Raw genomic sequence first — 14612 nt, 5'->3', positions numbered from 1 at the left:
TAGAAAGTCACAAACCCTTTCTTTGGCAACCTTGACAGTTAATGAGCGGCTTATAGAGGAAGCTAGAAGGATGGAGTTGGAAGTGTTGGTTAATGATACTACTGTGTTACTTGCCGCCCTGACAGTACAACCCTCATTAGTAGAGAAGATCAAAGCAGCCCAACCTATTGATGAACTACAGAAGCTGATAGTTAGAATTCGGGACGAGATGCAAGGGGAATCAGATTTTACCTTGTCAGGGGATGCCACCCTTTGATTCAGGGGTAGATTGTGTGTACCCAATGATGAACAGTTGAGGGAAGAAATTCTGAGTGAACCCATTGTTCTCCATATTCTATACATCCTAACAGTACCAAAATGTACAAGGATTTAAAGCTACATTTTTTGTGGATAGGAATGAAGGCTAATGTGGCAACATTTGTATTGAAGTGCCTTACTTGTCAGAAGGTTAAGGCGGAGAGACATCGACCCTACGGATTGTTACAATCACTTTTGATTTCAGAATGGAAGTGGGAGCACATCACTATGGACTTTATCACTGGATTGCCCCGAACACCTAGAGGTGTTGATGCCATATGGGTGATTGCTGATTGGCTCACCAAGACTGCACAGTTCATTCATATTAAGGTAACCTATCCAATGGACAAGCTGGTAAAACTGTACATGGACAATGTTCTTCGCTTGCATGGGGTTCCAGTAAGCATTATTTTCGATTGTGATCCCAGGTTCACATCCAGATTTTGGGGTGGTTTCCAGAAGGCTATGGGTACATTGCTGAACTTTAGTACGGCCTTCCACCAACAGACCGATGGTCAGTCAAAGAGGACCATACAGACACTAAAAGACATGCTCAGGGCATGTGCCATTGATTTGAAAGGTAGTTGGGACGAGCATATTTCACTAATTGAATTTGCTTACAACAACAGTTATCAGGCCATTATTGGTATGGCACCATTCAAAGCATAGTATGGCAGACACCATTATACTGGGACGAAGTTGGTGAGTAGAGGATATTAGGGCCCGAATTGATACAGACAATATGTGAAAAAGATAGACTTGATTAGAGACCGAATCAAGGCGGCCCAACCAAGGAAGGAAAGCTATGCTAATTTGAAACGAAAGGACCTCGAGTTTACTGTGGGTGATAAAGTGTTTCTTCGAGTGTCGCCAACGAAAGCTATGTTGCGCTTTGGTAAGAAAGGAAAGTTGAGTCCTAGGTACATTGGACTGTATGAAATCTTGGCGAGGATTGGTCCGGTAGCGTACAGACTGGCGCTACCCCCTCATTAGCTGGTATGCATGATGTGTTCCATGTCTCGATGTTGAGAAAGTACATTGTCGATCCCGGCCATGTTTTGGCTCAGGAGCCACCTGAGCTTGCGGAAGATATGACTTATATCGAGGAGCCTGTGAAGATCCTTGAGAGGAGTGAGCATAATCTCCGCAATCATTTCATCTCTTATGTAAAGGTACGATGGAGAAACCACTCTGATGAGGAGGCATCTTGGGAAGGCGAGAGCAAGATTCGAGCAACACATTCCCATCTATTCAACATGACATGTATGTCTTAATTTAGAGGACGAAATTCTTATAAGATGTGGGGAATGTTAAACCCGTGCCTAAGAACCCGATTTAAAACCTAGTTTGACCTCTTGATCTCGTTTGAACCTCGTGTGCAGGAGGGGGAGCATATTATGCTCATGAATTATGGGCCATGATACTCAAGCCATCCCACCAGATTGTAGATCGTGATTCGAGAGAGGTCATTGAGGATAGGTTCATCAATAGAGACAGAGGGAAGTTCGCCTACGAAGGTGCATTCTTGGAATTCCCTTACTCCGGGAACCCACAAGGCCTGCACTTGAAGCACCCATTTCCACTTAGTGATGATTGGGAGTAAGCCACTAATCACACAACCCATGCTTATGTATAACCATTAATGTATAAGTACTAAGTTGGGCTTAGGCTTAGGATTTTAGAACCTTCCTATTGTAAGTAGAACCTAGGTTATGGGCCTAGTAGAATAAGAGGCCCAATGACTTAAACTAGGACCTAAGGTTAGTCCCCAACCAAACAAGCCCTAGTCAAATAGACCTAAAGACTTAAGACCTAACCAAACATGACCTAATGCCAAGGTGAGGTAAATAGGAGCTAAGCCACTATTCACCTCACATTTGAAGCCCTAAATCATGGAGATGAGTGGAAAAGAAGAAAGAAGAAGAAGAAAGAAAGAGAAGGAAGAAGAGGAAGAAGGAAGGAGGAGGAGGAGGTGGTGGAGCTCAAGCCACCATCATCAACCCCTTGGTAAGCCTTCTCTCATTAACCCCACATCTCTCTTTCTTTTCCCCATTAATTTCTTGTTGAGTTGTTATAAAGAACCTACCATTAATGGCTTCACCAACCAAGGTTGGAACCACTAATGGAAGGTGGTTATGACAGCTTATGGGAATAAATGAAACCTTATAACCCCAAATCCCTCCTTGTTGAAGTCCCAATCCCTATAAGTAAACCTTAGGTTAGGGTAGTGAGTTGGGGGTTTTCTATTGATTGTAAATGTCCTATAATGGCTGTGGTTTTGGTTGCATTATGAACCTTGGTTGAGCGTTACCTCATGTAATCCTCCACATACTCACCCTTTCCATGTTGTGAGTAGAAACCCTAGATGATTATAGTGATTATAGAATTTATGGGGATGGGGCCATACCCATTTAATAGGGTGATACTCATGGCCAAGAAGCCCCTAAAGAACCCTAGGTATACCCCATTTTGGCCCAAGACGTTGGAGTAGCAAAACCATTCTTGGAATGGTATGAACAGCAGGACCGACAGGAAGAACCTAGGGGGAGTGGCACATGCATCTGTCGGTCCCTGAGAAACTGTTTTTACCGATGGAAAGTCCCGAGAGGGACCGGCACATAGGACAGGCAAATGCCACCTGCCGGTCCTGGCCCTGCTGTTTCTGCAGGTTACTCTGTTTCAGCCTTGTTTGACCACTTTGTGGGGCCCAACTCCTATGACCCTTCAACACTGATCTTTCCCCACCTTGTACACCCTTTTTAGGTTGACTCACCCGACTCAGGGGCGTACTAGTACATGGGATGGTGAACTTGGCATCGATCGTCAATTTGAAGAACTTACTATCGGTAACTAGTTCATGGATCAAGGTGAGTGAGTTAATCAACCATCTTAATTTGTGGATTGTTTGTGTGTCATGTCTTGTGGATGCCATTCATGCATGCTAGCTATATTATATGATTGTCGCTAAGATATAGGATGATATATTTATATAGATGTGAATAGGACTTTACATTCTTGTCTTGCGATGTTACTATTACCTATGGCACAGTGGTGCATGTAAGATTGGAATAGGTTATGGGATCCGGGTGCCGGTTGGTGCTGGACCTGGGACTCCCATACGGTTGACGGAACTCATGGCACCTAGTGTTAGATTTTAGAAACGGGATTCAAGTGCCGGTGGGTGCTAGGGTTGGGATTGTCGTACTTATAATTGCATTAGAGTTGTCTACTGCATTAGGTGGAAACGGGGTGGTGACCGGCCGATCGTATTTTGGTATCTATGGACTCGGCCTCTGGCCTATGCTTGTGCGTATTGTACTCATACAATAGATGAATGTTGGTTAGGATAAATGTACCCCAGTACTATGACCCTTACCGACAGGGATTTAGGTGTTGGTCAAATCCGTGAGTCTCGACCGTTATTCGGGAAACAACTCACCAAGGAAATTGGGAGCCGACCGTATTTTAGGCCAAATGCCAGGACGGGGTTTATCTTGGGGGTTTGCGTATATCTCTTGGTGGAGACCGGTACGGCAGGCTTCCAACGCAACTTGGGTTTGTCATCGCCGGTATACCATCCATTTATTGTACCGATGTCGGGGATGCTACCTAAGGTATTGCTATAGTACTATACCTGACTTAGTTGTGTTGATAGGTGGATAACAATAAAACTATACATCATCATTCATTCATGTATCATGATTGTAAATTGTATGTGATGTACGATCTACCTTGGTGGTATGGGACACCTTGGTATCCGTCCATCATGTATGGTTTGCAGTCAACCCCATTCATTACTATTTGTGTATGCTTGTGTGGTTTAACCACTCATTGGGCTCAGTGGAGCTCACTCCTCGAGGAAACATATTTTTAGATGATACAGGTACATTCGAGCAGGATGGCACGGAGTACGAGACTCTTGATGCTAGTTAGGTTGATTGGTGGACTCCGGAGATCGTGGAGCCTGGACCGGAGTGCTGTTGTGTTGTGTGTTCCTCAGTGGGACAATGATCTATGGCCAGTAGTCATCTTTTGATACACTTGATTTATTTCTTTTTGATTTACAAGTGTATTTTTTTTAAAATTCCTTTCATGATAAATGTATTATTTATACAGTAGGTAATACACAGGTCCTGATTGGAATGATCTGTAATGGGAGGGTAAATTTGAACAATTATTATATAAGTTATCATGTAGGCTCTGTAAACTCTAATATTACTATTATTAACCTGTTTTGATCTGCTGTTGTCGTGCGTATGAGTTAATCCTGTATACTGCATCTGCAATCTTGGCGGTTTGGGAGCGTATTGGTACACTCTGATTGCTTTCCCCGTGGTTCAGGGATGGGGGTGTAACACTAAGGCTTTCTTTGGTATGATTTATGTTCCTATTTACTTGGTGCATATTTTTTTTTTTTTTGCATGTATTTGGTATGATTTATGGCCATTATATATACTTATTATAAATTAAAATCAATTAAAGGTCATAGATAGTTGAGAAACTCTTTATGATTTATTGTCACAAATCAATTAATTTGATTTATTTGCCACCATTTATTGAGTACATGTTCTCACAGGTCAAAATACAGGGAGGGTGTGGGAGATGCAGGGCAGGGTAGGGGCTACGGTGGTGATGGAGGGGGGATACAGGATGATAGGTGAAGGTACAAGGGATAAGTTGGGGATATTAAAACATCAAGGGAGAAGGAGAGGTAGAGGTTTACATTATTGGGGGGAATTAGAAATGAATTTTGAGGTAGGGGACTTTAAGTAAATATAGGCCGAGTGTAAGGGAGTGATAGTAATCGTCCCAACTCCCTCTTTCTTTTTCTGTAGCAGTTCTCTCTTTCTACGATTATTTGTTGGAGAATCGATGTTAGCCATACAATTGTTATATTTTGTAGCTTTTGGAATTACAATATCCATTAAAATTGTTTTATTGAAGTTAGAGGAGGTATGGAACCATCAAAGGCCAGGTTGAACTAACTGGGTTGATTAAGGTTGAAGAATAGAACTTCCAACAAAGGCCACAAAATTGGAACACCACAGAAATGGTTGAAGCAAATTGTTGAGTCTTGTTAGTTTGGGAGAAAATGGTTCAATTGTTGGTTGATGTGGCCCAATTACTACATCACCATGGGAAGCTACAAATAGGAGGTTAGTTACTTATTCATAACTCCTTGATGGTTAGAGTTATAAAGAGATAGGAAAGGGGGTTCTGGTCTTAATGGATGATTCACAGTATAACATATAAATTGTAATCTTAAACGAGAGACTAAAAGGCCAAAAAACAAATTTCTTGCATGGCCATTGTCGGATCAACGAGAACATCACCGGAGAAAAGATTTTGCCAGAGTTGGACAACGACGTTAGGACTGGATGTAGGTGTTCTTCCTTTATTTATTTCCGCTACAATAATGAAGAATATTAACATCAATCACCCCTTTAATAGGATGTTGCAGTTAGTGTTTCAATTAATTTTTCAATGATAAAACCAATGTCAACCGAATTTTTTTTTTTTTGGGTTCAACGATTGTGAATGAACATTTTATATCTCCATCCCAAAGCCAATAAATTGTTTATTCCCCGCGTGCATCTTAACTTGCCTCAGTGAATGGCAAAAGAAAAACTCGATCCTATTTTTTTTTTATAGGAGTTAATCATTATTATTACAAGGAAACAAACATTAGACTATCACCGGTAACTCCGATACTCCTGATTTTATTTTGATTAAATTTTTTGTTTTCTTTCATTTGAAGTATTCTTTAGTGACTAGTACCAATAATGATTACATTTTGATAAAGACTTTCCTTTTTTGGGTGCAATTCAAGGGTTAACCGGCCATCATCTTCATCAGGGCCCCACAAGGAGGCAAGGAGAGGACCCACAAGGGGTCAAATATGGTACCCATAGGCTTCATTTCTTGGAAAGCAAATAAATATGGACTAGGTGTCGCTAAGGAGACTTAAACCACCGATCAAACTCCTGACGCAGATCTCCCAAGGGAGTAGCGAACCACCAGGGCAAGCTCATGGCCTGGATCGACAATAAAGACTTTAATCATAACAAAAGATGATAGGTGGGTTGTTTCATTGTTATAAGCGTTTTTCTGACTATCTTTGGTATCATTTATATTTTTATTTATGATTTATTTATAAAAAAAATACTGATATAACAGATTACAGAATGAGAAATGAATTGGCCATAGTAAGGAGGAGTGATCTAATTCCGATTGAAGGAGGGATTGAAGGAGGGAGTTGTAAGAATTGACATACCTAACTTGACCATAGGAGAAGTTGTGAGAATTGACATACTTAACCTCGGGCTTGTTCCAAGTATGACCTCTGATAGAGCGGAGTGAAGGGTAACGATCCATGTAACTGCCCCCATTTAGCTAAGATTTTCCTGTTCTTCTAGGCTGTGCATTTGACTTCCTTTTATCTTATTTTGTTTTTGCTCGAATATATATAGCCGACTCCTTTGATTTGGGATAAGGCTGAATTTGTTGAGTTGTTGTAGAATGAGAAATAAATTGATTTGCTCCAAAATCATTCCGAAACAGTTCAAGAAAGAAGTTCATTGCGGTTACAATCTCTTGAAAGCTCAGCCATGAAACCCTGACAACAAAAAATAACCCCCGGGCGGACAAGAATGTGTTGCCTAAATAAAGTGAGGTTTCACCAAACAGCTTTTAATGCTTAATTCCATAAGCCAGTACTCAACAACGTGAGGCTCCTTGAGTGGGACCACGTGGAGATCGATGAATAGGATCTCGTGATCTTCTCAAATGGAATCACGAACAGCAAATAATGCACGGCTACATCATCCTCTATAGTGGTGACTACTACCGTATCCAATCAAAAGGGTTGGTGGAAAATGGAAGGTAGGTAAGCCCAGTGAGGAGTGGCAGTGTGTGAGAATTGAGATACAAAATCAACGACGTTGCAGAAAGAGCGGCAGAAGAAGAAAAGTGGGAAGAAGGGAAGGTTAGAGGTCTTCCATCTTCACGTTCCATTACCGAATAAACCCTAAAAATGGATGCCAATCTACGGATTCTAGAGCAACCAGAGAGGAAGGTTGAAGGAGACCAAGAAGAAATTGCAGTTTCATCTTCCAAAGACAAATCCACAGCAGCAGCTGCTGTGGCGACTCCTCCATTGTCAACAGCTTCAATCTCTCTCTCGCTCTCAACCATCATCCCCACTAATTTCCTTCTCACTCCAAAACCCTCATCCCTACTACTCTCTGCTCCTAACAACAAAGTCAAAATCCCGTCTCAGATATCCTCTCTGTCTCACATCTCCCTCTCATCCTCCCTCGCTCCTCCCAAATCATCTTTCAGCTCCACTTTCTCGGCCAACCCCCTTCAAGCCCCTCTCTCTCGTGGACCCCGTCGGTCCTCCGAACCATCAAACCTCGCCGGAGTCCGCCGTTCGACCATCGTGTGGTTCCGCAATGACCTCCGTTTACACGACAATGAGTGCATTAACACTGCCAACAACGAATCCATTTCCGTTCTTCCAGTCTACTGCTTCGACCCGAGGGACTACGGCAAGTCCTCCTCGGGATTCGATAAGACGGGGCCATACCGTGCTACTTTCTTGATCGAGTCCGTCTCTGATCTCCGGCGGAACTTGCAGTCTAGAGGGTCTGATCTCGTGGTCAGGATTGGGAAGCCAGAGATCGTTCTAGTTGAGCTGGCGAAAGCTATCGGGGCTGATGCTGTCTATGCGCATAAGGAGGTCTCACACAATGAGGTTCAGGAGGAGGAGAAGATTGAGGCGTCTATGAAGGAGGAAGGTGTGGAGGTGAAGTTTTTCTGGGGGAGCACCTTGTATCATGTTGACGATTTGCCATTTAAGCTGGAGGAAATGCCGTCCAATTATGGTGGGTTTAAAGAGAAGTTGCAAGGTCTAGAAATGAGGAAGACAATTGCGGCTTTGGATCAATTGAAGGGTTTGCCAGCCAGAGGAGATGTAGAGCCTGGTGAGATTCCGACCTTGTTGGATCTCGGTCTCAGCCCAACTGCAACAATTACGGAGGTTCGTCTGCTCAGTCACTTATTGTTTCACAATTTCTTTTCTTTTGAAAGAAGCCATGGTTTCCCTCTTTGCTTGCCTTAGATAAAAAAGAACAAACAAGAAAAATAGGAAAAGCTGGATGGTGGTCAGTTCGATTGAGATCTGACGGGACTGAACCCAGTTTGTGGTACGAATGGATTTTGACCAATCTAACTTAACAAACTGACATCTTCAATATGTTATTATGCAACAAAAGATGGAATTCATCTTCTTAACAGCTACACTTACGTTTAGTGCAAATTGGAGTTGGTCTAGTCATGCTTGAGTTCCCATAATTTTCCTATTAGTATATTTGTTTTGTTGGTTTTAAAACCTCAATTCCTAGTCAAAGCCATTGTTCAATTTTTTTGCAAGACTTTTGGGTCGCCTGAACACTTTCATTACACCTGCTAGTTGGTATCAACTATTTTTGTGTTCTTTGTTATATTTAATTTTACGAGCATGCAGTTGATTCATAGTAAGTCCATGAGTCATGAGTCATTCTTGTTGACTCTGCAATCAATGTGTCTGTGTCTTCATTAGAGCATTCTCAATTCTAAATAAGTCATATCTATAATTCTATACTACTGCTGCATATTGTCATCAATCCATTGGCCATAGAGCATGAACAGGCATGTGAGTGCTTATGGTCTTACTATATATGAATCTACCCTTGGACTATCTTGCCATTTTAAGGTGACTTAAAAAATATAGTGAGAGCAGAACAGGTGCATTTTAATTTTTGGTGTATGAAATCTTCTTGCTGGTTCCATACAAGAAATGACTGTATTCATAAGAATATCTACAGACTCATGCTGTCATACTTTTGATTGTAAGAACTATCTTGTGCATCCTATGTACTCAGGAGAAGGAATTACATGACCCCAACTTTTCAAAAACAGTTTCTACTCATATTATCTATGGAGATATCTTGACCTAAGATTAGCTTTCCATGTTCTTTGATCTTTTTCCTTTTCTTTCTCTATTGAGGACAGGACAACTGATGTTTTTTTATTCTTCTTTTTTGGGGTAGATAGGATTCTAATGTGCATTACACTATCACAATCACTTATAATATATTATTATGACATGCTTTCACTAAACCTTTCCATTTAGTGACACATTAACCGATTTTAAATCCAAGGTGCATTGGGGCATATGAAATAATGAAGACTTGGACAAATCTGATTGTTTTACTGGCAAATACTTCACATTACTTATATCATCTATGTTGTTGAGAACATTATGTAGATGTGACATTTTAAGTGATGGTGGTTTATACTTTATATGACCATTTCTTAAGCCTTTTGTGTGTTATAGTGATTATGCATTGGTAAATATAAAATTCCCGTTCTGGTTTTGGATTATACCACATTAAGATGTTGAGATAGGTCAACGCTCTTCTCTTTCCAAGATGGAAGGGGAAAAAATTATAATTTAGCAATTATTGCCTAAAATAATGAGGTAGCTATGATTGCTTTAAGTGATGACTTTGTTTCTTGTTAACTAGGATGGGAAGCCAGCCGCCAATGCATCTTTTGCCGGAGGGGAAACCAAGGCATTGGAGAGGCTTAAAAAGTTCGCAGTGGAATGCCAGGCACAACCAAACAAGGGAGATAATAGCATATACGGTGCAAACTTCTCCTGTAAAATCTCTCCATGGTTGGCTATGGGATGCCTATCTCCACGTTTCATGTTTGATGAGCTAAAGAAATCTATCACGAGGTGCCATATCCTTGTCTTTCTGATGCATATAATTCTCTAATTGTATCAGCATTCCACGAAGATGTTCTTACTAGAACAAAATTTTGATTTTAGGACAATTTCTGCTGCTTCAACCCGGAAAGATGGTGGTTCTGGGCAATCTGATACTGGAATGAACTGGCTGATGTTTGAGTTGTTATGGAGAGATTTCTTCAGGTAACTTCTGTATCCCGAGTCCTGGTATCTTACCATGACCCTGAAGTAGGGTATACCCGTGCTTCTGTCCCATTCTAAAGGAAGTGAGGGTTTTCTTCCCCTCCCCCCCAAAAAAAAAAGAAGTGTTCATACACCTTAACTATGTTTTGGTGATGAAGAAATCTAAGATTGATGCCTGCCAGACTGCAAAGTACTTTGTCAGCAGCATATCAGTGAATATGGTTCAATTTCAGGGAGGAGGCAGACAGAGTGATAGTCCCTACCTGTTGGATATCTGACGTTTCAAGCTTGTGCACCATTTTGTCTGGTTAAAATTACTATGCATTTCGGATTGATCTGAAGTGGTACTCGCACTGTTATAGCCTATACATTGGCCAGATTTCCTGGAATCTGAGCTCCTAAGCTGTTCAATATAATCGCATATCCAGATGTGCATGTCATGGGATTGAACTACTGGATTGGTAAATTGGAAAAGCTCGGTTATCTCGATTTTACTTTAGGGCAGCTGATTAAGGACCTAAAAATAAAATTGGTAAAGCCACTAGGCAGTTCCGATGACATGAGTTACTGATTCTACCTTATGGAAGTTGATGTCATTTACCTTCTACTCTGATGAGGGGTGGACCAACTCACACCACTAAAACGGTTGACCTGTGGTCTGAATGCTAAACATTGATTAAATGTAGCATATCCTATTCTGATGTGATACTTGAACTTGCATTTTCTGTACTATATTGGTTTCCATGAAAGAGATCACGGCCTTAAATGCAATACTTTGTGGAGAAACATGTGATTAAACTAGGAAAGCTGGAGGCAGAAGGATCAATGAAAGATAGGTGGGAAAGGATTAAGGTGGCAGCCAAGATCTTATGAAGAGAAAAGAGGCTATAGAAGATCTTAGGAAGGTAGTGGAGTCATCAATGGATAGGGCATAAGGCATAGGATATCTGTAACGTGTCTGATTGGATGTTTGCATTGCTTTGGTTAGGTGGTACTTACACCTGCTTGAAAAACGCCTCTAATTCTTTCAACAAGCAGTAAGGAAAATCTTCTCAAAGAAGACTTGTATGGTGAGGAAGCAAGTGAGGATTTTCCTAAGCGTAACTCTTTTCAAAATTCAACTAAAAATACATCACCAGTTCAATTGCAATTTTTTTTGACCTGGAAGAATTTGTAATTTTATGCCATCAATTCAAAATTCAACTTGAAATATGTCATTTCATTCCTCATGCACATATCTTTTAACTCTGAACGAATTTAGAATTTGAGCTAACTTAATCTTCATGGAAGTTGCTATTAATTAACTGAGCGCACTTGCTATATTTGCAGTCTCAAAACAACAGTTCTCTTGCAATGGAAAGATGAATTTTCCTTAGATTTAAATAAAATTTTATCCCGGACCATTTCCTAGATACCAGTGAAATAGTTGAGATATGTAGGATCAACACAGCCATGTGGGAAGGGTGGCTGTGGGTAAGGTTTGAGTCAACCTTAATAGATCCATAACTGGAACCATTCTCAGTCAAATGTTTATGGAACCACACCCCAAAATGGATTTGTTCTGTCAATCAGGTTATGTGTTAGGTTGGTTTGAGGCTTTGAGCACAGGGGTTGAGAGCTGGGTGCTCAATCCAAACTCTGCTCTGTTTAGTATTTAGGTTGATAGGCTATTATGAATGATCCATTATCAATCTATTAACGTAGACTGTTGGGTTAAGTTAACTAGTTAAGTATGATCACCATTAAATGGTACAGGTAGCAATTAGGGTTACAGGTTGTCCAGCCAGTGGCCATAGATTAAATCTAATGGAGCCTACTTTAAAATCTAGCTATTGCACATAATGAGGCCCATGTCTCTATTAAAGGATCAGCCTAGGATTCACAAAAACTTTAACATGCTCTTTCACAGCACCATTTGAGGTTGGGTTTGGTGGCTCTTCTCATGCTTTTGTTATGTTTTTATTTCAGATTCATTACCAAGAAGTACAGCTCTACCAAGAAACAGCTTACTGGTGGTCCAGCTACAGCTTGCACCGGTGCCCTTGCTTGAGAGAACTCATGGTAGTGTTGAAAAGGAAATTCCAATTCTGTTAATGATCTTTTGGTGAAATATGCGGTAGAGCGTGGAGGCATCATTTTGTTCTGGTTCTTGGGAGGTGGCAATTTCAGTCCAATGACATTTTGTATGTTTGTATATCATCAAATTAAGAGAACTCTTGAGGGAAGGAAATCAACTTGGGGGATGCAGGGTACTGTAGTAATGCACTTTCACTTTCTTCTCCATTTCAAGTTTATTTCATGTATCCTGATTTTCTGCATTGGTTATTGAAGGAATCTTTTTTTAGTTATCTGTGATTGGGATTTGAGGTTAGGAAATTTAAACGATCCATGTTGGTGCATGCATATTACCATGGAAGAATTAACCTTGCATCCTCTTCCCTTGGCGGCTTTTTTCTGTTTCCCTCCTTTCTCCTGCTTTGCCATGGGAGAAGTGAAAGGGAGAATTTATAGTAGTTGGAGAAAATGAACCCAGAATCTCCCCCTTGTTTATAATGGGATGTGAGTGTTAGGGGTACAATTTCTTGTATTCTGTAGTTTGCATTAGTGGACTGATTACAAAGAGCCGTTAAATTTACTGGAATAGTGAATGCCAATCTGAGACTAAGAGGTGTGAGGACGAGCGGTTGTATCTCTATTTTCTATTGATAGTGATGTAGATCTCATCTCACCGTAGTCAGGCAATCTTGCGGAATCATGCAAATCCTTTTGTGCATTATGTGACTATTGTTTGTGATTTTCCCTCTTTTCTGCATCGCTTAAGGTTCACATTTTTCTGCAATGAATCGTTAAAAGATAAAATGTTTATGAAATGACATTCCTTTAACAACTTACAGTGGTTCTTTAGGCAGCCCAATGGAAACATTGGTGGAGAGCCACCAAGTTGCCGTTTACTGTTTTCAACAACCTCAATATAAGCTTGGTGGCAAAGTTAAAAAGCTGGTTGAAATTTTGCCGAAATCTCGAAGATCTTGAAAATCTTGGATATCTTGACTTGCTGGAGACGAAACCATATACGAACATAAGACATTCAATGTTTCATTCGAGACTGAAATTTTGGTGAGATTTCAGTACTATTTGTACCATCTCGTCGAAACGTTACAATGTCTTAAATAACAGGCATAATCTCGCGAGTTATGTTTAAAAATTTGACAAAACTCAGTTGTTTCGTGCGTTTTGACCTAGAGAAGGGGAAAAGCTTGAAATCATAAATTTTTTTTTGTCAGACTACCACTCAATATTACTGGGGGCTGCCACATCACTACAAAGAAGTCAATTGTTACTTTTTTGGCTACAACACCACTCAATCCTACTAGGGATTGCCACATCACTATAAAAAAATAAAGGAAAATTTACACATACCACCACCCTTGAGGTTTGATGAAAGGATATTTTCACCCTCTAGTTTTGAAAAATTCTGCGTACCCCCCTGAAGTTTACAAACGATAACAAACAAACCCATTCCGTCAGTTCATGATTAACACTGTTAAAAATTAGACTTGAATTGATGGAATTGCCCTTCTAAGAAGAATCCAAAAAAAAAAAAAAGAGATGAATGGACAAAACTACCCTTACAAAGGAAAAAAAAACCTGCAACTCATCTTCCCCAATCGAAAGATGAGTTGCAGGTTTTGGGTTTTTCTTAAACAATATCCAAACCAAAAGCACATGGAGTGTGAGAACTACATCAACTATCAGATCTACTACCCATTACTCCACCAAAATCGGTTTCAGAATTCTCTAAACAATATCCAACTTCTGGTTCAAGGTTTTGTGGGTTGGAATTGATAGAGCATTGAGGTATTGATCCATCCCTGGAATTTCGAGTCAATACATACCTATTTGGTAGAGATTGAACACCCTGTCGAATGCCAGTTTTCCACGTGCGCAAGGAAGAAGACGACTATTGCGTCAAGAAATCGCGGAGCGGTCCTGCGAGTGCCATCACCTGTAAGTGAACCAAGGGACAGAGAGAACCAGTGTGGTTCCGGTCTAGGGCTCTCCGATGTCAAAGTTAGATCTCCTGAGCAAACAGATGAATATAGAATTCAATATGAGTTCTTTTTCCTCCTCCCTTCTGAGGGTGGTGTACCTTTCCTTTTATAGTGGAGTATGATGATATGAAGATTCCCAGTTTGATGGCGAGTGTGTCGTTGAGTGGATAGAGGCCTTGGGTAGCAGGGCTCTATCCTGATTGGCCATCTCCCTACGAGAGGGAGTGTCCTGGTGGTATCAAGATCCTTGGCGGATAAATACTCGTGTATGGTGATAACGTCAT

The 14612-nt window shown here is 40.7% G+C and overlaps 1 protein-coding gene across 1 annotated transcript; it reads left to right on the top strand.

Moving 5' to 3' along the window:
• Window positions 1-7289: 7289 nt before the first annotated feature.
• LOC122648325 (blue-light photoreceptor PHR2-like) lies at window positions 7290-12622 on the top strand. Its single transcript, XM_043841557.1, has 4 exons — window positions 7290-8338; window positions 9867-10081; window positions 10175-10276; window positions 12245-12622. The coding sequence occupies exons 1-4, from the start codon at window positions 7331-7333 to the stop codon at window positions 12324-12326; spliced, it is 1407 nt and encodes a 468-aa protein (XP_043697492.1). The 5' UTR covers window positions 7290-7330; the 3' UTR covers window positions 12327-12622.
• Window positions 12623-14612: the final 1990 nt, after the last annotated feature.

This window comes from Telopea speciosissima, unplaced genomic scaffold (assembly GCF_018873765.1).
Source record: "Telopea speciosissima isolate NSW1024214 ecotype Mountain lineage unplaced genomic scaffold, Tspe_v1 Tspe_v1.0784, whole genome shotgun sequence".
NCBI classification, from domain to species: Eukaryota; Viridiplantae; Streptophyta; class Magnoliopsida; order Proteales; family Proteaceae; genus Telopea; species Telopea speciosissima.
The sequence above is the reverse complement of the archived record's forward strand: the minus strand, read 5'-3'. Positions and strand labels throughout refer to the sequence as shown.

Excerpts from the sequence above, each read along its gene's own strand:
- LOC122648325 (XM_043841557.1), top strand. The coding sequence starts at position 7,331 with ATGGATGCCAATCTACGGATTCTAGAGCAACCAGAGAGGAAGGTTGAA. Across the intron at positions 8,339-9,866 it reads CAACTGCAACAATTACGGAG|GATGGGAAGCCAGCCGCCAA; the intron begins GTTCGTCTGCTC and ends CTTGTTAACTAG. Across the intron at positions 10,277-12,244 it reads TTATGGAGAGATTTCTTCAG|ATTCATTACCAAGAAGTACA; the intron begins GTAACTTCTGTA and ends TTTTTATTTCAG.